The following is a 25,473-nucleotide window of genomic DNA, read 5'->3' on the forward strand; positions in this document are numbered from 1 at the left end:
CACCACCACACAGCAGCACTCATAGACTGGAAACACACCACCACACAGCAGCACTCATAGACTGGAAACACATCACCACATAGCAGCACTCATAGACTGGAAACACACCACCACACAGCTGCACTCATAGACTGGAAACACACCACCACACAGCAGTGCTTATGTACTGGAAACACACCACCACACAGCAGCACTCATAGACTGGAAACACACCGCCAACTGTATACTCTTTTCCTGTGCTTTGAACAGCCTCTTCCAGAATGATGGGCCCACTGTGGCTCAGATGCGGCAGGGGTCCCAGCAAGGGTAGACACATACATGCCTAGGAACTTGTAGAAAGCTGGTTCTAAACTGATTTGTGATTCCTTTACTCCTGCAAGTGCCATGTTTTGAATTTTTACTGTGTGCCATGCACAGGTCTCAGTCCCCATCCTCCCTCTCTTCAACTCTTAAGCCTCTAGGAAGAACAGATCACAGAAAACCAATAGCACAGGCGGGTAGAACTCCCCTCACTGGGATGCTGCGGAGGGTAGAGCCCTGACTCCTCCCTCTTACAGGTGGCCTGAGACTTCTTTATAGGCTACCTAGGTAGGCCTAGTGGGAAACCACCATAGAAGGGATGCCGGTACACAAACCAGGCACACTTAGATCTTTGAAACCCTCTGTATTTAGGGCTTAGACACTAAATCATCTTTGCCTGGATGGAGGACAGGGGGTCTATGGGACCATTGGTTTTTGTTTACCAGTGTAGAAATGGGCATTTAAACTGAGGATGGCAACAGCTCTAACCTGGGAATCTGGGTAGGGTGCCGAGGGCTCTTTGAGGTCATGTGACAAAAGCTCCCAAGTGTGACTGCTGTCTAGTTAAGTCACAGTCGAGGTTTGGCAGAAGTATACTTTTTCTTTATTTCCCACTCGGTCCAGTTCCTCCTTCATTCGCTGTCCCCTGCTGGGGGTGGAAGCCGTGGTTTGTATAAGCTAGACAAATGCTTTGCCACTGAACCGCATCCTCTCCTCTATGGTATAGTTCTTGATGGTTCAGGGACTATGGTAGCACACCCAGCATGCATGCACTCATTCCCACACCTGCCTGACAGCTCATATGTCCTTTGAGAATTTCATACATGAGTGCCATAGTTAGACCTTTCCCATCCTCTCCCCTTCAGCTCTCCTGTGTCCCTCCTACACACTCTGGAATTTATGTCCTTTTTAAATTATTACTGTTTTATACACACACAGCCTACTGAGTCCATTTAATGTTGCTTATATATGCATGCTTTGAGAGCTGACCACTTGGTATTGGATAACCTGTCTGGGAGCTTGTCCCTGAAGAAAACAAGTTCTCCCTCGTTCAGCAGACATTAACTGACTGTAGCTCTTCATCTAGGAGTGGGGCCCCATGAGACTTTCCCATCCTCTTTGACATGTCGGCTGTTGTCATGTGTGTCTTGTTTAGGCAGCCATGTTGTTGAGATTTCACACTTGTAGCTTCGCTGCTATGTCTAGAATACACTATCCAGCAGCAGGAGTCCCAGTCGTCTGACTCTTAGAATTTTTCTGCTTCCCTTTTCACAATTTTTCATGAGTCTTAGGTGTAGAGGTTGTACTGGAGATGTGCTATGGTTGGACGCCTCTAAGTCACTTTCTTTACATTTTGGCCAGATGTCTGTAATAGTCTCCATCTATTCCAAAAAGAAGGTTCTTTGATGAGAGGTGTTAATCTGTCTATAGACACCTATTGTGCCTGAGTGAGAGCCCTGAGAATTCGAGGATTAAAAACTATTACCATTATGCCCACTCTTTAGGAATCATAGACTGGCAAGCACACAACAACAATGCATAGCAGTTAAAACATAGGATGCCTTAATAAATATCTGCTGTTCTCATTGGCTACCAGCTAAAATCTAAATCCTGTAGACAGACAAGTCTTAAAATTGGCCATTTACTGTCAAGATTCATAACGAAAGTGACAGTATGTAGAAGTCTTCATAGAGTAAAGTCAGGATGGCTAGACCACTCCAGGGGGCCATTTGTAGGCCCCCAGACTCAATGCTCTGGCACATAGGCTGGCATGTTGTTTGGAGTGATGCTAGATAATCTGGAGTGTTTGTTTTTGTTTTTTTAGCAAACTGTGTCCAGTCATCTTTATGTGCTTGGTATTGGATAACCTGTCTTGGAACTCTTTTGCTTGGAACTCTGACTTTCCTCTTTCACATAGCAGTCAGGAATTAGCTCAAAGGTTAAGTTTTTCCCACGCTGGCCTGGTCTAGGGATTTATTCTTTGTGCCCGAGTATGTCTGTTGTGGCTTATCTCTGTATCCTGTCCTAGGTTTGTTTGTTTTTTTCCTTTCTGTACTTCTCACTAATTTCCGTGTGGAAGCTCTGTCTTTTATCCTGTTTTCCAGTGTCAGGAGCTGGGCACTTACATATATCACTAAACCCATCTAAGACTTCACTTTCTTCACTCGACAAGCTGTGCTCATACTTGCCCACACCCTTGCAGGGATTCAGGATGTTGTTGTGAAATGCCATACTCCCTGCACATCAAAGTATCATGAAAGGTGCTGGCCGTGGTGGCACACGCCTCTAATGCCAGCACTCCGGGAGACAGAGGCAGGTGGATTCCTGAGTTCGAGGCCAGCCTGGTCTACAGAGCAAGTTCCAGGAAAATTCAAGGCTACACAGAGAAACCTTGTCTTGGAAAACAAACAAGCAATAAAGAAACAAGCAAAGTATGACAGGTTTGGCAGAGGGACACAGTGTCAGAGAACTTGCCTAGCATGTGCAAAACCCTAGGTTCAGTCTCCAGCATTGCATGAAAATATGAAGGAAAACAAGAGTCTAGTGTACTGACACACACCTCTAATCCTAGCACTCAGAAAACTGGTACAGAATAGGAAGTTTAGTAAGGCCCTTTAAACAAACAGGGCATCCTGATAAATACATACTGGGTTGCTAATTATTGTCATCCTCATTTTGCCTTTACAAAGTGATACTTTGATGTGCAGGGAGTATGGCATTTCACAACAACATTTACAAAATTTTAAATTAGATTTATTTATTTTATTTTATATGTGTGAATGTTTTGCCTGGATGTATGTGTACATGTCTGTACTATGTGCATGCCTTGTGCCCATGGAGGCAAGAAGGAGGTGTCAGATCCCCTGGAACTGGAGTTATAAGTGGTTATTAGCCACTATCTGAGTGCTGGAACTGAATCTGGTTCCTATGCTAGAGCAACAAGTTCTCTTACCCTCTAAGAAATCCCTCCAGATCCATCATTATCATTATCATTTAATTAATCTGACCTTTCTGCGTGCCTCCGAGGAGGATTACAATAAATCTAAGGTTGGTGTGGCAAATGCAAGTAGAGCTTTCCTTCTGAGTGTTCATAGCCTTATGCTTTCTTGTCCTAACCTATTCTTGGAAGGGCTGAATGCTGTGTGGTTTTCCCTGGTTTTGATTGTGGACCTATAGACTAATTCTTCCATTATGCTTTGTGTTTCACATTCCCTGACTCATTGGTGATAAAGAATTGTTTATGTGGGGCTGGAGAGATGGCTCAGTGGTTAAGAGAATGGACTGGTCTTCCAGAGGTCCTGAGTTCAATTCCCAGCAACCACATGGTGACTCACAACCACCTGTAATGAGAACTGTTGCCCTCTTCTGGCCTGCAAGGACACATGCAGGAAGAATGCTGTATACATAATAGATAGACAGACAGACAGATAGGCCTTTAAAAAAAGAAAAGAATTGTTTCTGTGAACTTGTTAGGTTGAGAGACACTGATGTTCTCACAGCTAGTATGCTGCTCTGCCCTGATGACCCAGTCTACCCCCATGGAACTTTACCCACAGAACTAGACAAAGGCCTTTGTGAAGGGGTCAGAAATGTGTGTTAACCTAGTGGACATTTAAAGAAATCTTTGAATCTTTGGCAGGAGCAAGAAATCCAAAATGTATCTATGACAAAGCTGTCTAAAAACATTCTATTCAGGAGAATCTCTTCTAGGGCATATTCATTAATGATAACAGAGTCTGTCATGGTGGTGCATGCCGGTAATCCTAGCCCTCAGAAGGCTGAGACAGGATTAGGAGCTCCCGACCAAGGCTAAGCTATAGTGAGACCTTGTTTTAAAACAGTAAAATTGCTGTGGCCATTGAGTACTTATTTAAGCTCTTAAAGACTCGTTTAGTTCTGTGGCAACTTGTGAGATTAATAGTGTTATTTGCCCTCTACAGAGGAGGGACTAGAGGCACAGAGCAATGTAGTGGTTTGCCCATGGAGTCACAGGTAGGGAACGATGGAACAACACTTTAAACCAGATGTCCTGGCTTCAGAGTCTCTGCTTTTAGACAGTAGGCTTTGTGACTTCCCTTTATGTTAGTGTGTCTATTTCATTAGTCTTCCTGCGGGTTGAAGATGATGTAGGGTGCCTGGAAAAACCTTGGTAGCTATTTTGGTGAGGTGGTAGATGTTATTTCTTATGTAGTTTCCGTCTTTGTCCTCTCCCCAGCTATGGAGTGCTGCTTTGGGAGCTGCTGACTGGCGAGGTACCCTTCCGAGGCATTGATGGCTTAGCAGTGGCTTATGGAGTGGCCATGAACAAACTCGCCCTTCCTATTCCTTCTACATGTCCAGAACCTTTTGCCAAACTCATGGAAGGTGAGTAACTCCTGGCCTGAGGAAAACTGATAGCTGTGTACCTTTACACAGCACTCAGGTGACATTTCCTAATGTCATGAGTTCTGCTGGAAAGAGGAGATGAAATATTAGCCACCCAGAGGGAAGAGTTGGGAGAGCTGTTTCTAGATAGTGACCACACCTTGCCAAAGCAGGTTCATTTCTGCAGTGGCTATAGAAATTAGTAACTAAAACCTGCTATCTTGCATTCCAGTGTCTTATTATGTAATACAAAATAAGCTCCCGTGGCATCTATTCCCAGACTTGAGTATCTTGTGTGTAGAACTGAAGGTCATCTGGGAAGAAAGGGACTCTAAAGTCACTGAGTTGGAAACATAAGTTTCTGAGAAATGCAAAGCTAAGCAAAGTGAAGAGGGAAAGTGCCCACTGTGTTGGTGGAAAGGGCCCACTGTGTTGGTGGCCAGGCAACTACTGGGTAGAATTTACTCTTCCTGACTCACCTTGATGCTTCTCTTGGGAACGGCAGCTTGTGTGTGTGTGTGGTGGGGGGGGTGATTGGGGCATAGTCACTGCTGGTGTACTTGGAAGTATAAACTGGAAGCAGGTCAGGCACCAGAAGCTTTGTTCTTGCTGTCCTTGCATGGACTCAGCAGAGCGTACAGGACAGTGCGGTTTGACTTCCAGTTTCCCCTCTTCCGTTCAGACTGCTGGAATCCTGACCCCCACTCACGTCCATCTTTTACGAGTATCCTGGACCAACTCACGACCATAGAAGAATCTGGTTTCTTTGAGATGCCCAAGGACTCCTTCCACTGCCTGCAGGATGACTGGAAACATGAGATTCAGGAAATGTTTGATCAACTCAGGGCCAAAGAAAAGGTAGAGAAGAGGAAAAGGCATGCTTTGTCTTGTCGGAGATGTTTCACGGGGGCTCTGGACTGGTGTGCCCAAGCTCTGACACCAACACCTTCCTCCCTGGGGTCTGCTTGATTGTCCCCAGCACAGAAGCAGCTGTGGGCAGCTCCCAGCAAGTGGCTCCTGCTGCTACCTCAAACGGGACACTTCTGGAAGGGTGTCCAGGTTCCACAGGGGACTTCTAGGGAGAGGACCATTTCATAGAGGGGGGTGTTAGCACTGTGAGCTGCTAGCAGAACATCTTCCTGTTGTCTTTCAGAGTTGGTCAGAAACAGGAGAGGAGCCTGAAACTGGTACTTTTATGTTTTTATGGAAAAGGTCTGAAGAGGAAATCATCTGGGGTACTTTGGCACTCTTGGCTTGCTGGAGTCTGCTTCTGGGTGTGGTGGTCATTTTTCCAGTGTCCCCTCTCTTTTTCTGTGGTATGACCCTAGCAGTCAGGGTCCACACAAGTGAAAACTGATTGTGTGCAGTTGTATGCCCTGTGCTATCTGGGCAGGGCTAAACCCAGAGGCCTGAAAGGTGGTTATGTAGTCTTGGTTAATTTCCTTTCTTTTTCTTCTCACTGTACTATGGAAATTTGGGGGAGTTACTAGTAGTGTGATAGCCAGCCATGTTGGTACTTGCCTGTAATCTCAGCCCTCAAGAGGCTGAGGAGGGAGGGTTGTAAGTTTGAGACCAAACTGAAGGATATCGTAAGTTCTGGGCCAGCAAGGTCTATAAAGTGGTTTCAAGGCTAGCCTGGGCTACAGTATAAAACCCTGTCTCAGGGGGTTAAATGAATAATGTGATAATAATAGAATCTGATTTTGTTTCTCACTTTGTTTTCACTTGAGAAGTTTCATGAGACCTCTTTGCCCTGTTGGTATAATAGTATGTGTGTGTGGGGGGGGCAGATGTAATTGTTTATATCTCACAGCTGAGGGCCAGTGGCCTCCACCTTTGTAGAACTAGTAGGTGAGGATCTAGGTCCTTGAACCTGGGCCATCTGACTCTAAACCCTGTGTTCTTTGCAATACCATTGTTATCCCCCTACACAAATGATTTGAAAATATTAGTCTCCTTCAAGGCACAGCTTGGCAGGTCATTAATGTGTACTGGTGGCTGGAGGGAGCTAATGGCAAATCTTTACGGGTCCCTCTGGGTGAGCCGCTGATGGAGCTCCTATCACTACTACTTGTCTCAGCCAGGAGAACCTCCACAGGGGCTGGCTTTTGTTAAGATTGCTAAATCACCAACTCATGGCCACCTCTCTTTGCTTTGGATTGATAAAATCATAATATCATTTATAAATTACACAAGCCAGTAGGAAAAATGAAAATTGGATCTTGTCAATAAGTAGTTACAGTAATCCACCCCACCCTGCATCCATGGGTTTGCTTTCTGTGGCTTGATTTAACCACTGTTAACCACCGTCCATAAACATTAAGTGGAGCATTCCAGAAGTAAACAGTTTCATGTTTTAAATTGCATGCTATTCTAGGTATCATGACCAGTCTTGCTCTGCCCTTCCTGGGAACGGTCATCCTCCTGACTCTGTGCACACTGCCCAAGCTCGATAGTATATTGATTTTGGGTTTCTTGTCGGCTGTTGTGATCCGGCAATTCTGAGTTCAGGCAACCCTGATTTTATTTAATAATGGTTCCAAAGGACAATAGTAATAATGCTGGTGATTTTAGTATAATATGTTGTTATCATATTATCTTACTAGTTGTTAATCTCGTATGATGCCCAATTTATAGGTTAAATTTTACGATGGAGGTATTTTAGAGGAAGACAACATAGAACCTACAGAGTTGAGAAGAATCCGGGGTTCCCAACATTCCCTGTGGTCCAAGACACACTCCTCACGGATAAGGAGGCACTGCTGATCGAGGAAGGGTCAGCCCCCATCTCCGGGCTTGCTCTAGGCATTAGCCTCTCTAGCTGTATTCACCGTATGGCTGTGTTGCACTTCCCTTACCCAGCCAGCTTCTTACCAGCCAGCTTCTGAGTGTGCTCTCCCTCCTAGGCACGTGGGAGAGCTCACCAGGCCGCCTCACCCCAGGTGCTTTCTGGACTGAAATCCCCTCTTCTCTCTGCTGGCTCCCCCTGTCTACAGGAGCTCCGCACCTGGGAGGAGGAGCTGACACGGGCTGCGCTCCAGCAGAAGAACCAGGAGGAGCTGCTGCGCCGTAGGGAGCAGGAACTGGCGGAGCGGGAGATTGACATCCTAGAACGAGAGCTCAACATCATCATCCACCAGCTGTGCCAGGAAAAGCCCAGGGTGAAGAAACGCAAGGGCAAGTTCAGGAAGAGCCGCCTGAAGCTCAAGGATGGCAACCGCATCAGCCTCCCCTCCGGTCGGTGGCAGAAAGAGAGCGAGGGCTGTGGTGGGGGGCCTGGTGTGGCAGGGCTTTGCGGGAGTCAGGCTGGGTGGGCTGGGGTGGCAGGGCTTTGCGGGAATCAGGCTGGGTTGGCTGGGGTGGCATGGGGTCTAGTGTGGCAGGGCTTTGCGGGAGTCAGGCTGGGTGGGCTGGGGTGGCAGGGCTTTGCGGGAGTCAGGCTGGGTGGGCTGGGGTGGCAGGGCTTTGCGGGAGTCAGGCTGGGTGGGCTGGGGTGGCATGGGGTCTGGTGTAGCAGGGCTTTGTGGGAGTCAGGCTGGGTGGGCTGGGGTGGCATGGGGTCTGGTGTAGCAGGGCTTTGTGGGAGTCAGGCTGTGCTTAGAAGCACAGACCGTGACTCCGAAAGTGAAGCCTGTTGGAAGGGCCATCTTGTGCAGTGGATTACAGGTTTTCTGGGGAACTGTTCATTGTGAGTGACAGCAGAGGAGATCGTGATGACAAGCCCACTAGGCCCACAAAAGCATACCTCACTGTAGGCAAAGACGGGGGAAGGATGGGGATCCCCAGGGTGAGGGGATTCTGAGGTGTTCACATGAGAGAAATCTTAACACTGCAAAGTCGTTCATCTCAATTTTCTTTAAATAATTAGCCCTTGGTGCATTTAACATTAGGCTAAAATGTAAAAGTTTATATATAACATTTATATATAGCTTCTCAGAACTGCTCCATAAAGGTACAGTTTTGGTACTTGTTACCTGGGGGAAAATGCAAAGAAATAGGAAAGTGTGAATCAGAATCTTGATGGAGTATAGTGTACCCAAGGGGGCAGGTGAGTCTTTCTGTAGATTAAAAACATTCTTGGTGTTCTGAGTCTGTAAGGCCTTGGGTAGCAAGTTTATTAGAAGTGTAAGGAAGCATTTTAATCCCAGCACTCTGGAGGCAGAAGCAGGCGGATCTCTGTGAATTCGAGGCCAGTCTGTCTACAGAGTGAGTTCCAGGATAGCCTCCAAAGCTACAGAGAAACCCTGTGTCGATATCAATATAAATATCTATCTATCTATCTATCTATCTATCTATCTATCTATCTATCTATCTGAAAACAAAGAAAAATAGCATAGTCAGAGGGCTATGGGTGATGTTTAAGCTTTGGAATGGTGGCTTAAGCAGGGACCAGGGAATTAAGTCATCAAATTGAGAGACTGTGCTGATGGGAGTGTACACTGCTACCCTTGTCACATATGATATGTTGTTGTTGTTTTGTTTTTGCAAGTATTTAGTTACCTCTGGAGCCCCTGGGCTGTGCTAGGATGCTGCTATCCACTAGCAATGCAGATAGGAAGCTGCTGTTCCCATCTGCAGGGAGAGTTTAGTCTAGTGGGGAGACCCCAGTGCCTCTGTGTTAGATGAGGAGGCCGAAATCCAGAACTTAAGAACTGAAAGTTTTGTGTTTTCACACTGTATCAAAACTACCTTTGAGGTGTGTGAGAGCCGGGGTCATTTCCTCATTTCTGTTGAATCCCAGCATTCCCACCATGGGATGGTCTTAACCACTGAGCCATCTCTCCGGCCATACCATGGGCTGGGTCTTTATACTTGCATTCTGTCTGTACTTTGGGAACAGCATCAAAAAGGACACTGATAGTGACAGATTATCTGAAGCATAATGCTCAAGTAACATTTTCTAGAACAGTCTACAAGGCAACACACACTGAGAAGCAACTCCACCAATATCCATTACAGAGAGAGCTTTATGAGGGCTGCCATCTTCGTAAAGATGTGTGTCCATCTTGTCTAAGGCCTGTCCCTCAGGAGTCGTCAGATTTCTTGCATGCATTTGACCGTGTGACAGTTCTAATGCTTACACTTGTCTCTCCCCAAGCAGATTTCCAGCACAAGTTCACGGTGCAGGCCTCCCCCACCATGGATAAAAGGAAGAGCCTCCTCAGCAGCCGATCGAGCCCTCCTGCAAGCCCCACCATCATCCCGCGCCTTCGAGCCATCCAGTGTGAGACAGGTTTTCAGAACACACCAGGGACGCTTGTTGCCCTCTCCTAATTCAGGCCTGTTCCAGCTGTCCCTTCTGCCACCTCCTCAACCGTGTGTGCATCCCTGCGCGTGCATTGGCAGACCTCAGCCTTCCTGCTCCTTGTCCCTTGTTAGCTTCGGTGCTGTCTCTCCCACTTCCAGTCAGAGGTCGGCACAGGGGCTTGTGGGCAGAGGCAGCTCGTCAGTGAGTTGCAAAGCAGTTTGGGCTGGAATGATGTCCATAGATCGGCGCCCACCTTGAGGACCTCCACCCTGTCTGCCCTGCTGGGTGTCATTGCCTTTCTTCTGCCTGTATTTCCGAAGCTGAGGTGTTCCAAAGCCTTCGTCCCATGAAAGCCCATCACAGCTTTAGCATGTGCCAAGTCCAGACTGGCGTTATTTTTACTTCAGTGTTTGCCTGAAATACATGTGTTATGGGGGAAGTGGAGGGGCCTGTCTGCCAGTTTTGGAGAGACTTTTCTTACACAACCTTTGCTGTTTGCAGTAACACCGGGTGACAGTAATAAACCCTGGGCCCGGAGCTCAGTTGTTCCAAAAGAGGAAGGGGAGGAGGAGGAGAAGAGGGCCCCGAAGAAGAAGGGCCGGACGTGGGGACCAGGGACTCTTGGGCAGAAAGAGCTCACCTCAGGAGATGAAGGGTAAGAGCTAGCTGATGTGAAATTCTCTCACATTTAAAGGTGCACAACATTTTAAAATGTGATAGGAGTCACTTTCGTTTCTCTCTTGTGTGTTTTAATACACTCTGGGAAAGCGTAAGGGGCTTGTTTTACTTTTTTTTTAAAAGATGGACTAACCCAAGCTGTCTTCAGGCTCTCCATCCTCTTGCTTCCACTCCCTGAGTGCTGGAATTACAATGCCACCACGAAGCTCTTCCTGACCTTTCTAGTTTTCCCATCGCCTAGATCCTGGGTTCATTCGTAGGGCAGGAATTGTCAAGCTCTTTCCATAAAAGGCCAGATAACATTTTAGGCTTATGGGTCAGCATGGTGACAGAGACACATAAAAGCTGCCCTAGACTTTGAGTAATACATTAATGAATGAGTCTGTGTGGCTATCTTCCAGTCAAACCTTACAAGTGACAGGCAGGGTTGTTGGATTCAGTCTGCTGTCTGCTGCCCCCTGCAGGTGGTCTTTCAAAGCAGCAAATAGCCCAGATAGGAAGGACATGTAGGAAGTTGGGCTAAGTGGTCTACTTACACCTGGATCTTCCCTAGAAAGCATCTGTTCAGAGGAAAGGGAGGAGATGAGGGTGAGCAGGGCTTTCCCCTGTTGGCCTGTTAGACAGAGTCAGGCACCATCTCTCCACCGTACCTGGTAGAGCACTGGAATAGGGGGTTGCTGGCCCTCTTTCATACTTCCCCTTAAATGTGCCGTCCTCACTTGTAGGCTTGAGGCCTGGGAAGCAAATTCTCCGTGTCAGTTTTTCACAGGCCAGGGAGACTTCTGCCCATGAGACTCAGCTCCATATATAAATGTGGGAGCTCATGTTTTCTCACCTACAGGATGGGCATAAGACTAGCCCCCAGCTTGTGGAGTGGCTGTCAGAGTTCTTTGTGAAGTGCAGCTGTTAGCTGACTCGTGGTGAACACACATAGTTACCAGCTGCCTTTCATGCCACCTACTTAATACCCAAAGTGTGGGCATCATGGTTTGTATTTCTTCTAGGATACCCCTGGCTATTCTAAGTGTGAGGATAGTAGTCCTATCAGTTTTCAGTGACTTCCCATTAGTCACTGAATGGGACCTCCAAACCTGTCAAGCTGGCTTTGGTAATCTTTTGAATACTAACATTTCACGTTCTAACTCTTCTTGTGTCTGAGCTCAAGGGGGGAAAAAGTAGCAATTTGATTTATAAAGAACTAACTCTGTCAAGTGAGGCTTTGAAACCACAAAGTTCATTTGAATAGAAAATGTACACTTGTGGAACACGCCTGTGCTGTATGTGAATGCAGAACTTAGGGCCTCGGAGATCAGGTCAGCAAATCTATAGAACTCAGGAGGAGGGTGAGAACCTTAAAGTCTGTCCTTCAAGGCCTGGCTCAGAGAAACTCAGTTACGCTGAATCATTTGCTGTTTCTGACATTAGTCTAATTCTGAGGTTAACCAGGCTAGCTATGGATTCTGGTAGTTAAATTTTTCCAACTAATTTTTCAGTGACCGCACAGAGTAATGGGTTTCACGGTAGCATTTTCATACATATAGGTCATTATAGTTCCTACTTCCTCACCACCTTCCCCAGCCCCCTTGACCCTTTCTTGCAGGTCCCTTCCTCTCCTCAGATTGTTTTGCTCGTTGTCTGTTGTTTTATAGCAGATTACTTCCTCTTACGTTTCACAGTGCTGACTTTGCACTTTCCTTCCTGCTTACATAGATTTGTCTTTGCAGACTTTTGAGACAATTATGAAGCATGTGCCTTGAGTTTTCACTATTTTCAGTTCTTTTTGAAGAAATGAAAGTGTATTCTAACAAACTTGAGTCCAGATCTCTTTGATATCAGAAATGTTAGAGATCTCTCCATGATAGTATTTCTAATTTTAGTGCCTATTGACTGAAGAAAATTTATAATGACAAAAACCTTGAATTCAGTAAAGTGAATTCCCATCTCCCCTTTTTATCCAACAGTACGTATCTGTAGGAAACAATAGTTCGCTGTAGGCAGCTTGGGTAGTTTTTGATTCATAGCCTTATGGTTGCCCTCTGGCTATCCGGAGACCTTTGTCCCGTACGCTGGAAAGGCCTAGACCTGAAACAGCTCTGATATGTCGGTCTTGTCCTGGGGTGGGTTCACTGACTGGACCAGCCTGGGCAGTCTGAATTCGGGAGAGGGTGAGCTGACGGTGGTCTCTACTGCCTGTTGCTGATTCTCGTTATTCATTGAAGATCCCCTCAGAGACGGGAGAAATCTAATGGCTTAAGCACCCCGTCCGAGTCTCCACACTTCCACTTGGGGTGAGTCTGGTCTCCACCCATCCACAAGCTGCACCAGTAGCAACTGCCCTTCCATTTCCTTGGTTTCATGCCTCATCGCTACAGAGGATAACGATGTTTTTAAGAGCAGTACCTTTGTGCACCTTGGGAAAATCCCTCTGTTGACCCACCCCAGTTGCTGGGATGCTCCTTGCCCACGTTTCTAGAGAAGGCCACTTGGCTATATATCCCTGAGCACTGGCTTTTATTTGCTAATCTGGGCTTTCTTGAGCCCCTCGGACTAGAGGGAATGCTACAGTGTTGCAGTCAGGATCCCAGGCTATGGGTTTAGCAGCCTGCTTCCCTGCAGCTGTGTTCTATTTGAAACCAGCAGAGTCTGGCATGTGCCTTAATTCTCCAGTGTTCTGACAGAATTTAAGAGTTCTGAGGCCAAGAAGAAAATTGAGCCTTCTCCCTCCCTCTGGTGGCTTGGGGCTGCGAGGGAACAGGCTTTAAGTGAACATGTAGATTCTCCTCTGATTGATATGCTAGACTTTCAATACCACCACAGCATGCAGATTCATTAATGCCCCCTTTTATTGCCCTCTAGGGCAAAGACCAGTGCTTCCAGACCTCAGATTCCCCTTTGTAAGGGATGGGGGATCCATTCTGTCTCTAGATTGCCCAATGAACTGATTGGAAATCGAGCTGCTGTCCTTTGTCTTCCTGCCTAGACAAATGGAGGGCTTGAATACCACATAGTGTCTTCCTCATATAGGTCTGGCCCCAGAGCTGGGCTGGTGCAGCTTTGTTGCTTGATTTTGTTTTTCTCCTTTTGAAGAGTGAATGGCTTTGGAAGCTTAAGCATGCGAGATAGAGGTGTGGAAGGAGAACCTGAGGAGCATTATGAGTGGAGTGGCCCGGGCCATTTCTGCCGGCTCACCTGCCCCATGCTTGCCTTGCTCTGCAGGTGTTTGCACTGAAATACTCGTAATGTTCTGAGTGTGTTGTGTTCAGATCCTATGGGCGAATTGCCCTTCCATTGAGAATGCCTCAGACAAGACCTCCCACAAGCTGAGTCCTTACTGTCTGCTTGCCGGCCTGCTTACTTGATCTGTCCATGGCTCCACGGCATGGGAAGGGCTGGGTTACACCATCGCTTTTCATCTCCTAGAGCATGTGCACTTGTTTGTGAAGTAGGTGGACTTGGGACAAGTTGTCTGGTCCCTAATGCTTTTCAGTGTGATTAAGTAGACAGATGTTTTCCAGATGCCCATGGAGGCTAGACCAAGAGAAATAGCCAATGGTAACAAGTCTCCTCCCCCATTCCTTCAGCCTCAAGTCCCTGGTAGATGGATACAAACAATGGTCATCCAGTGCCCCCAACCTGGGAAAGGGCCCCAGGAGTAGTCCTGCCCTGCCTGGGTTTACCAGCCTTATGGAGATAGGTAAGTCTTGATTTTCTTACTGTTTCCTTGGAGAATTCTTGGCCAGACTTCCAGGATTGTTTAAGGATTCCTAGTAGGGTTTGTCTCCTTTTTGTTCCCAACCTCTGATCCCCTACTCTGTCCCTTCCATTTTGTTAGGTCTTCCTAAACCAGTTTCCTTGTATTATAGCCATGGACTCTATCTTTGGCTTCCTGCCCCAAGAATCCAGCAGTGATCACCCCAGGACACTGTGCAATGTTGAAGACTTGAACCAGACATTTCCCCTTCCCAAGCCTTTCCAGTGTTACTCTCTGGCTATGAATGGTGGCTGAGTTCTCTAGAAGCATCCCCAGTATTCTTTTCTCTGTAGATGTCTGAGTTGTAATAGGCCCATCAGTGGAACAGATTGCCCTTCACCCCATGTAGAGGATTCTCATTTCTTGTGCAGACCATGGTGCTAAGCATTGTGCTGGGAAACCAAAGCCCTTCCTTAAAATAAGGTTCAAAAATATTAGAAATGTTTCTTTTATCTAGTGTTTTAAGAATGCATACTGCATGTTCTTGTAAGAGTACCTATGGTGCTAAAGGTATAGTGTACTTGCCTAGTGTGTGTGAGGTTGTCTCTGGCATTATACGCATACTCAAAAGAGTCCTCATTAAGGAGGCAGCAAAATAGCAGACCCGCCCCCTTTCTGCAAGTAGAGAAACGGACTCTGGAATGTAGATGAGTTTCCCATGTTGGTCTCAGTTGAGTATGGCAGAAAACAGGCCTCCTTGACTCCATGCCCAGTTTCATGTCCTCTGTCTCTGACACGGGATCAGGGAAGCCCAGGTCTGGGAGAAGGACCAGATGCTTCATTCTGTATTTCTCTGCTGTTTGCCTTGTTTTCACAGAGGATGAAGATGGTGAAGGCCCAGGAAGTGGAGAGAGTCATCTACAGCATTCGCCCAACCAGTCCTACCTCTGTATCCCATTTCCTCGTGGAGAGGATGGGGATGGCCCCTCCAGTGATGGAGTTCATGAGGAGCCCACCCCAGTCAACTCAGCCACCAGTACCCCTCAGCTGACGCCAACCAACAGCCTCAAGCGTAGTGGGACCCACCACCGGCGCTGCGAAGCGGCTCTGCTTGGCTGTGGAGCTGTCCTGGCCGCCACAGGTCTAGGGTTTGACTTGCTGGAAGCTGGTAAGTGCCAATTGCTTCCGCCAGAGGAGCCTGAGCCACCAGCCCGGGAAGAGAAGAAGAGGCGTGAGGGTCTTTTCCAGAGGGCCAGCCGCCCTCGTCGGAGTACCAGCCCCCCCTCCCGAAAGCTCTTCAAGAAGGAGGAGCCGACGATGTTGCTAGGAGACCCCTCTGCCTCCCTGACACTGCTCTCTCTCTCCTCCATCTCCGAATGCAACTCTACCCGCTCGCTGCTGCGCTCTGACAGTGATGAGATCGTAGTGTACGAAATGCCCGTCAGCCCAGTTGAAGCTCCACCCCTCACCTCGTGCACCCACAACCCTCTGGTTAATGTCCGAGTGGAAAGCTTCAAGCGAGACCCCAATCAGTCCCTGACTCCCACCCATGTCACCCTCACAGCCCCCACGCAGCCCAGTAGCCACAGGCGGACTCCTTCTGATGGGGCACTTAAGCCCACAGGGGCCCCTCCAGCACTGTCAAGCCGGAGCCCCTCCAGCAATGGGATGAGCCCCAGTCCTGGGACAGGTGAGTTCTGGCCACTTCCTCTTTTCTGTTTGCTTTTGTGGCCCCCAGGGAGTAAAGAAGTTTGTAGGTGGTTCTTTCTACTTCTGGATTTGGATGAGTCCAAAGAAATTTGAATTTCTTCTCTTGCTCAACCATGCAAGAAATATGATCTGGGATTGGCAGGGTGTCCAGAGCTGGCTGACTTCTCTGTCCCGTACCATGGGCATCTTCTCCTGACTTTGAAAGGAGACAGGCTGGTTGTAGGAAGAGCCAGACATAGGCCAGTGGCGCGCTGAGACCCTGCTCTGGGGCAGGGCAGTGGGGGAGCATCCAGGGGCAGCAGGCGAGCTTTGTCCTCTGGAGAATCTGCAGCTATGAGACAGGAATCTTCACCACACCTAGGAAGGGTGTCTTCTGCCGCACACTTGCGCCCCTGCCGTTGTAGCATTAGTTCAGACACACACGGCAGGTCAGCTGCCACCCATCTGCCATGTTCTCCATCACTGATCCTCGAGTCACCTGGAGTCATGCTCAGTGAGTGGCTGACCACACGCGTCAGCTTGCCCTCCATCTGACCCCAGAGACACCTAACACTTCACTGCCCCCATTCCTTCCTCCCTAAAAGACCCAAGTCTGGCTAAGAAACATCCCCTGGCAAAAGTGGTCGCACGCTTCTGGCGAGATTTTAAGTGTACGTGCCGGGCGTATGCCACCATTTGTCTGACTCTTCCCGTGTAGGTTTGTTTCTTATACTCAGGTGTGTAACCTCTTTGGGTTTTATGGGTTGTATAATCTTTTTTTTAACTACTCACCTGTAAATGAAAAGCAGCTACAGAGTGTATATAAAATATGTCCCAATAAAACTTTATTTACACTGGGCATTGGTGGTGCATGCCTTTAATCCCAGCCCTCAGGAGGCAGAGGCAGGTGGATCTCTGTGAGTTCGAGACCAGCTTGGTCTACAAGAGCTAGTTCCAGGACAGCCTCCAAAACCACAGAGAAACCCTGTCTCGAAAAAACAAAAACAAACAAACAAAAAATCCAACAGCCTTATTTACAAGTATAAGTGACCATCTTAAGAGTACTTTCCCAACATCTGCCTTAAATTACTTCATTATGCATGTGACACCCCCATGTCACTATTACTTGACTCAAGGCCTCTTGGTTTCTAGTTCACTACCATGTTCCTAGCACCTCACAGCACACTGCATGGCACACAGTAGGTGTTCTTTAAGCATTTAATTCTTTTGTCCCAGTGTCTAGACATATGACAGCACGGGGAAGGTGCATTTCTCACCTGGAAATATGATGCCATCATCTGATGTCTTTCCCATTGTCTCCCTGACCAGGAATGTTGAAAACTCCCAGTCCCAGCCGAGACCCAGGTGAATTTCCCCGTCTCCCTGACCCCAATGTGGTCTTTCCTCCAACTCCAAGGCGCTGGAACACACAACGGGACTCCACTTTAGAGAGACCCAAGACCCTGGAGTTCCTGCCTCGGCCACGTCCTTCTGCCAACCGGCAACGGCTGGACCCTTGGTGGTTTGTGTCCCCCAGCCATGCCCGCAGCGCCTCCCCAGCCAACAGCTCCAGCACAGAGACTCCCAGCAACCTGGACTCCTGCTTCGCCAGCAGCAGCAGCACTGTAGAAGAGCGGCCTGGACTGCCAGCCCTGCTCCCTTTACAGGCGGGGCCGCTGCCCCCTGCTGAGCGGACGCTTCTGGATCTGGACGCAGAGGGGCAGAGCCAGGATAGCACTGTGCCTCTGTGCAGAGCCGAACTGAACGCACACGGGCCTTCCCCTTTTGAGATCCAGCAGGAGTTCTGGTCTTAGTGTAAAAAGGGTCAGGGTGGGCAAGGGGGAAGCCGGAGGAGATGGAGGGAGCTGGCTGGCACAGCCCTGTCTCGGTGAGGCCCCCTGGGATCCAGACCTCCTCCTTGCACTGCGAATGCACTTTGAAGATGGAAGGGATGGGAGCAGGGCCAGCCACTTCAGAGGGTCTCCTGCCCTGTAGGATCTTTTCTCCATGTTCACTGGGGTGGGGGGTTGTGTCAGCTCTGGCTATGTAGGAGAGGGAGGACTTGTCCCCACCCTCTGGTCTTCCTCACCTTTAGGGTGACACTGCAGAGTCACTTAGCCAAATCTGTCCACTGCCTCTTCTCCTCAGCCAGAGCTGTCCTGGAGTCCCTTTGTCAACCCTGAGTTCCACTGTCCATGTACCAGTACTGATGTTCTGTGACTGATTTGGTGTATCTTCTGCTCTTCCTGTGACTTGGTGTCTCCTGTGGTATGCAATGAATGTCTTGTGTCCTAAGTCTTCTTGTGCTAGCTACTGGGGACAGGTTGGCCTATGGGGTCCAGAGGGCTTGGCAGACCTGGTACTGCCTACCTGTGTAAACCTCAGTGTGAACCGAGAGTACAGGGAGGGAGGAGAGAGGAGGCAGTCGGGAAGCAGTCAGGTTGGGTGGGAAGGGTGCCAGAGACACTCCTTGGTTTGCGTTTTAGAAACAAAGGCAGAAATCAACACCTGTTGAATGGCTCCATCTACCCCCTTGGGTTCAGGCCACGGCGACACCAGGTTTGAGTCTAAGCATATTCATCTCAGGAATAGCTGTTTGGGAGGCATACTCACTGATGCCAGGTCTGAGGTCAGACAAAGCGCCTACATGTACCTTTGGGACTCTGTTCTTTCCTCCAGTTCCTGGAATGAGTGGCCTTTAGGTCATATGTGTCAGGGTAACATATGGGAGTGGGTGCTGGACCTTAGGGTGTGGAACTGTGGGGATTTCTTCATCGGACTCGTGCGTCTTGTGATGCCCTTGCGGTAAATGGAACCCTTAGTAATAACCTTTGGGTGTATGGAGGCAGTAGCGTGATTCAGTTCTTCAGGTGCTTAGTGGTCTGTTGATGGGCACTGACCGAGGCCACCTCTGTCTCAGTGCATAGACAGCCCTTGTGCTGGGCCCTGCACTGTGAGCTGGACCCCCAGACCAGCCAGAGAGGCTAGTGCTGCCTTGTTTGGTATTCGTTTCTTGAACTTGAATACTGAGCTTCATCTAAAGCTTTCTCACGTATTTTCTCCACTGTCGGCTTCCTCTGAGTCCCTGTGTCGTATGTGCACCATGGCCCCTATGTGACAGTAGCAGTCAGTCCCCAGTGGTGTGGGAGTCAGTCTGCATGCTCCTCATATTTGCTGCCTGGATGCCCAGAGGGGTTAGAGTGGTGTGCATGGTACAGGTGACAGACTTCTCTGAAACTGATAGGAACCCTGCCCTGGAAGCACTTGAGAGATGACGTTGGTTTCCACAAGCTCTTTATGAGCCCGTTTGTCCTTTGGCTTGACCCTGCCACCCCCTAGGCCCCGACAGGGAAGTGGAGCTGCTGATACCAGCCAGGGTCTTGGTGTAGTATCTCATCTTTCCCCTTGGTCCCGTGAAATGAGAATAGAAGTGATTACTCTTGTCCCTGTACCCTGACCGTTCAGATCGGAGACAAGAGCTTGCGAGCCCTCTCGGTAGTCCCAACCAACCTAGTGATGACGCTTCATTCTTGAGGAGTAGATAGTCTGTTGTGTACCCCTCCCCCCCCCCCCCCCGTTCCTAAGCCACAGTGTACACGTATGCACACCGCAGCTGCACCGAGGCTTTGGGGGAGGCTGCAGCTGGCTCCAGCTGTAGGCACGGACTTTTCCTGTCCGTGTTTGATTGTGGCCATCTTTCTGGGAAGATGTAGTGTTACAGGTGCAGTGTCCACCGTGGGACAACCACCTGCCATTGAGCGGCAGGTGTAATCTGGTTCTTGTGTCCACCCAGCGTTCAGAGAGAGGAAGGCCTTGCCAAAGAAATGATTGTACCTGAGAGAAGAGGAAGCAGGGCTGTGAGCATGCGTTGAAACGGGGGGATTTCCGGTTCTGGTCCTCCAAACCTGTGTGGTGCCGGGCTGGGATACATGCTAAGGAAGTCGCAGGTTGTGTGACTTAGGTGCCTTCCACCTGTGTCGCGGTTGGGAGCAGGCCTGGTGGCTGTGAACAAGCCCAGTGGAGTAGCAGCTTCTCCCTTTTCTTCCCTCAAAGACCGGCTTTCTGCTTAGTGTGGGGTTTGTTCTCCTGGAGCTGCTAACAGCATCGGGACCGCTCTTTGCTGTGTCTCCTTGGGTCTTCAGTTCCCAGGACTTATCTTTGCGGAATCCCTATGGTTAGGAACTGAGTAGATGTCTCCATCATCCTTACGGCTGTTTCTAGAAGCTGTGGTGGATGCTCTTAGCGTGGCGTTCTCCGATATCCCTGTGATTTGGTAGGCATCGTAACAATAGCCCACATTTGGACAACTGAGAACAGGGCTAGCTTTTCCTTCTTTACAGAATGATGTCATTTTCCTTCACGTTCGACACGCTTGTCTCAAAGACGGACAGGCAGGCAGGCAGACGGACAGGCAGGCAGGCAGACAGACAGACAGACACTGTTTGGATGATTGAGTCTGGCTACCAGGCTCTGAGGCAGTACAAGTTGGTCCTAGTCCTCTGTTCTGCTTTTCTTGCATGGCTTCGGTCCTGGGTCTTGACCCCTCTCAGGTTTCCTTGTAAAAAACCTTCCTCATATACTTCCCTTTCGAGGTCAGTGAAATGCTGTGGCTCCCTGCCAACTCCAGGGGCAGCTTCTTCCCTTGCAGGATGAGCGTGCTGAAGCTGACAGTGTGGTTCTCAACACCTTTGCCTCAGGGCATTTGCCTTAGTTTTATCCTTTGGCTTCTGGAAGAGGAGTGATTTGGGGTTGGCCTAAGATAACTAATGGGCACCCAGGCCAGGCATATGCTTTTCTACCACATTACATAGTCCAGGTGACAACAGCAGCATTTATTTTCTAATTCCCTCCCTCACTTAACCTGGTCAGCGGGTGTCCTTACCATTTGTAAACGTTTTGTTGAGGAAATGGGAGCTTGGTGACAGCGTCTGAATGGCAGTTTGCTGTCCCTGCTTTCTGAGGATCATCCCTAGGGTCAGATTTGATAAGAGTTTGAAATCAGGCCAATTCTGGAAGAATCTTTGGGAAAGGGGCCGCTAGCCCATGGGACATCATTGCCAAAGTATGATGCGCCCCCACCCCCACAGAGTCCCTTTACCCTCAGGGTGTTTGTTGCTCAGGGACACAAGACATTGCAGACTGTCTACTGTCTACACCTCGCCCTTACTTCATATTTTTGCCTTCATGTTGTAGACATTTTTTGCCCCATCAGAAGGGCCACCTACCCACACCCATCCACACCCATGGCTGGGTCTCCCACACGCTAGGCAAAGACCTACCAATATCAAGCTTACTTGGGCCCTGAAGGCTGGGTGACTGTGAGTAGACACCTCAGGCTATAAGTGTCCATCTGTCCATTGGTACGCCACCATGGATGCAGAACCCTTTTTTGATCACCTGTTTATTTGATCATGTGTCTTTGGGTTGGTGTGTGAGGAATGGCACAGTCTGACTGGGTCAGAAGCACATATCTCATTGCCTTCAGAAGGCCTGGGAGGAGAGGCAGGTCCTACTTGTTGGGGAAGTGCTGAACTTTTCCTAAGGGTTTGTGCAGACTGGATTCAGTGGCAGAGGTAAGAGTTGCCCTCAGGGAGCTATGGGTGGCAAGAACCTGGCAGCTTAAGGTGTCCGTTTTCAAGTTGCAAATTTGCCAATATCTGGCCCTCAGGAGCCCTCCTGTGAGCTGGGGGTAATGCTCACTTTTCCTGTTTAAAACCCTTCTAACCTTCAAGGCTACCGTCTTAGCTAGGTTCAGCGATGCATTCTTGGAAATCTAACTACTTAGGAGACCGAAGCAGGACAGTTGCTTCAGTCCCAGATGTGGTGTCAGTCTTGGGCAACATAACAAGACCCTGTCTCTTCAGTGTGTGGAGCCCCAAGTCTCCACCATGAAGATTGTTTCCCTTGGTGGAGAACAGTGTGGATGTACAGACGATTGGAGGTCAAAGGCCAATACTGGCCATTTCATGGGGCTCAGTCATGTGTCACTTGTCATTGTCCTCTCCTGAGAATAACTCCTTGTCAGGATGCAGTGGCTGTTGGGAACGCATTTCTAGATGGCAGAGCATTATGTTCCTGGTTCACAAATCGCAGTGAGATCTGCACGTACCAGGAGAAAGGCCTTTCTCCTTGCACTCTTCCTGGTGTTGCTGCTTGGACTCTCAACATCTCCGGTACTGAGCTGAAGGGCAGGAACCAGGAAGGGGAATCTTGTTTGATTAAGGCTAGTTAATGCAGGCCTAACTCGTCTACCCCAGACCTAGTTCCTGGCTGGCTCTGCAGACCGGGTGAGTTTCTTTTCCTTTTTCATGAACTGTTTCCGGGTATTCCCATTCATTGCCTTCTCTGTCCATTTCTGGTCGTGGACCCTGGAGGCACCCGGGGCTCCCTAAGCTGCTGGAGAAGCTCTAGGCTGCCTTTTCAGAATACTGGGTTCTCCTGAGCTCTGCCCTGGGACTGACTGCTCCTTCTTGCTTTCTTATTGCCTCAGTCCCTGCCTTCCCTGGAGTCTTGTGTTGGAAAGAGAAGATCCTGGGGATTGGGGAAGTTGTCTGAGCTCCATGTTGCTCTAGTTACCTTGCCCTCACTTCCCTTCTGATTGCTCTGACACGCCCTTTAATATCAGGTGTGAACATGACAGCTCGATGGTGTCTCTGGGTGAGAAATTCTAATACGAATCTAGGGTTCAAAGACCAGTCTTTCTTTCTGGGACAGGAAAGGCGGTAGCCCTACTCAGAGGTCAGAATGGCTGTAAAGGAAGCCCTGACATGTGAACACACCATGGAAGTGATACATGGAAACTCAAGACCAGGTTTCAAGAGTCCTGCGTTACCCTCATTCCTGAAATCTTTCACACCTTGCTTCCTGCACAAGCAGCCATATGGCTGAGCACTGACCACGTCGTGGATGGTTTTATTAATTTTGGTATAGAAAATTATATTGAAGTATGGTTTAGCCTTTGATTACTGCTTTTTTTTAAAAAAATTATTATTTTTGACATCCCCTTGAAATTTGTATCCAACACAAGTGCCTGGTTTGGGCCCTGCTTGCCTGTCTCCTGGATCTCCAGATAGGACTGTGGCGTTTGACATAGGTTGTATATTGTGTTCTCGTTACCACCCCACACAGCACGTTCTGTGTCATCCCCTGGGAGCGCTTGCATTCAAATACAATGGTGAGACACCTAGTTCTTACAGTTGGCACTGTAGCTGGGTGACTTTGCCTTCCTTCCTGTTCTGGCTGCCTTTCGGGCTCTTGGAAGCCACTTTCTGGATGCTAGTGTGTTCCAGAAGGAAAGTGATCATGCAGAGAGAAGCCTGTACATTCTTTACCTTCTCTGGGAATTCTAGAAGTGAATAGACAAAACTCTTTCACCCAAGATCTCAGAAGGGAGTGAATGGAGGCTTTTCTGTTGCTCCCCCCCCCACGTTAAGTTTTGCAGTCTCTTCCCCTACCCAGCAAGCCTTCTAATAGTTCCTTCACGCCCTACCAGTGTCGGCTTCACTGCCATTATTACCCTCCTCCATCGTCATTTCACTCATGACATTTATTCTACCTCCAGTTTGAAGGCCACGTCTGCTATGGCTTTTATTTTTTATTTTTATTAGTAGTATTACTTTGGACAGGATCTCATATGGCCCAGACAGGCTTTAAACTTGCCATATAGCCCAGGATGACCTTGTATTTCTGGTCCTTCTGCCTCCACTTGCTAATTGCTAAGATGACAGACATATAACATTGTTTTCTTCATTACTGTCAGAATGAGACATGGGTTTATCCTGGCCCAGATATGGAGTTGAATGATAAATCTTAAGGAACCACTAAATCTTCCACGTAGGAGGCTGGACAAATATGCAGACATTTTGTGATTTCTTACAGTACTTCCCCGAATTGGTGGGTATTGCCTACATCCAAGAATGTGTGAGCAGACACGGGGTGTTCATACTGCTTGCCTGAATCACAGAGCTGAGAAGCGAGTCACTGCTCTGCTCTGTTTAAGATATGAATTTAGTCTGTGGGTGCCTTTCTAGACCACTGTGGAAAAGCCTTGAGATGACATTAGCCCGGTTTGGACCGTGGAGGTTCTGGAATTACCCTCTTCCTACGGAGTTGTGTCCCCTGGCTGACCTGTGATATCCCCAGAGCTCAGCAAACTTCATTTTTTGCTGATGGTGGCTCTTTCTCCTTCTCAGTTCTGCAGGGATTCTGAGCTCACTGGGATGTCTGGATCTCCCTTCCCTCCCAGCATCACTGAAGGCTCTGTCTCTTTCCTGTTTCCAGCTCAGAGTTTCCCTGATGTTGCTCCTCACTGTAGTTCCGCTCCCCTTTGTTTTCAATTCTTTGAATTTGGAAGCTTATTCCAGCTCCTGTCTTCTAGGGAGGGATGCTGTGGCCCCTCTGTCACCATGAGCCTTGGTCCCAGCTGCAGCAAAGCAGGGAGGTGGTGAACCCACGAATGTTCTGCTTCCCCTGTCCCCCATCTGTCTCACTTGTTCATAACTACAGCGCCACAGACAGCGTCTGAGGCTGATGGAGGGCAGGTGTGGGGGCAAAGGCCTCAAGGTTGCAGGAGAGGCATTGGTTGGGCTCTGGTTTTCTGAAAAAGTTTTCTTGGGGCTTTCTCCCTTAGGACCCTTGAGTCTAGAAAGTAAAGTGAAAGCTCTGTTTGTTTCGTCCTCCAATATCTAACTACAAATTTCCTATGCCGGTTTCTTCCCTTCTCTGTGTATCCTGAGTCCCTCCTTGAGTTCCTATTTCCTTTGGAATTTAAATTATTGTGTGTTGTCAGAAATATTTAAAGAGGGAAATGTCCTGAAGGAAGCGTATTATCAGGTTCTTTCCTCTGGCTTTTTCTTTTCATTTCTTTCAAGGTACTGTACATTGTTAACGAGGGATGCCAAGCAGGCTTGGTTCAGTGGCCAAGCCTCCCACTGTATTACAGTGTAATGCTGATCTTGGCCTGGTCCCAACACCAGGGCTCTCAGAGACTTGAATAAAACTGTCATAATGGTTACTCCTGGGTTGCAGTGGTCCTGTGTAACTTGTTCTAACCCGTTCTCTCTTTAACTAAACCCGATGTTCCAGTAACCAGTCTGCCCCCAGGGAGTTGCTACCTGAAGGAAAAGAGTATGGAGCGATAGGAAGATGCTATAGGAAAAAAACATGGGTGAGAGGCCTCTGTGGGTCCTTGAGACCCCAGACTGACCATAGGAGCCTTAAAAGAGGGATGCTGATGGAGGGCAGGTGTGGGGGCAGAGGTCGTGAAGCTTAACATGCAAGAGAACAGAAAAGCCTCGGTTGATTCCTTCCACCAGGGGCTTCTGGGCACTCAAACTTAGGTCATCAGGTTTGGCAGCAAGTACCCTTATTATTTGAGCCATCTCGACAGTCCAAAGAAAACCCGTTAATGAGATATAGTCCGTGCTACAGTGGGATGCTGTGGGGTACTATGCTCTGGATGGAGTCTGAGCTGGTGCCTCACAGACAACTTCAAAGAGAGACG

The 25,473-nt window shown here is 48.5% G+C and overlaps 1 protein-coding gene across 2 annotated transcripts in view; it reads left to right on the forward strand.

Annotated features, from left to right (window-relative positions):
• The window catches only part of Map3k9 (mitogen-activated protein kinase kinase kinase 9), a 70,941-nt gene extending 45,957 nt beyond the window's left edge, over window positions 1-24,984 (forward strand). Inside the window, exons 4-12 of one of the 2 annotated variants that reach the window (XM_040742814.1) lie at window positions 4,517-4,665; window positions 5,348-5,523; window positions 7,662-7,902; window positions 9,767-9,889; window positions 10,415-10,568; window positions 12,811-12,879; window positions 14,173-14,285; window positions 15,160-15,972; window positions 17,301-24,984. In XM_040742814.1, coding sequence (XP_040598748.1) covers window positions 4,517-4,665; window positions 5,348-5,523; window positions 7,662-7,902; window positions 9,767-9,889; window positions 10,415-10,568; window positions 12,811-12,879; window positions 14,173-14,285; window positions 15,160-15,972; window positions 17,301-17,785 — 2,323 coding nt within the window. In that variant the 3' untranslated portion in view covers window positions 17,786-24,984. The remainder of the gene's footprint in view (window positions 1-4,516; window positions 4,666-5,347; window positions 5,524-7,661; window positions 7,903-9,766; window positions 9,890-10,414; window positions 10,569-12,810; window positions 12,880-14,172; window positions 14,286-15,159; window positions 15,973-17,300) is intronic. The other variant, XM_040742815.1, reaches the window with a different exon arrangement.
• The last annotated feature ends 489 nt before the right edge of the window (window positions 24,985-25,473 follow it).

Source organism: Mesocricetus auratus, unplaced genomic scaffold (genome assembly GCF_017639785.1).
Source record: "Mesocricetus auratus isolate SY011 unplaced genomic scaffold, BCM_Maur_2.0 Super-Scaffold_15014, whole genome shotgun sequence".
In the NCBI taxonomy this organism is placed as follows: Eukaryota; Metazoa; Chordata; class Mammalia; order Rodentia; family Cricetidae; genus Mesocricetus; species Mesocricetus auratus.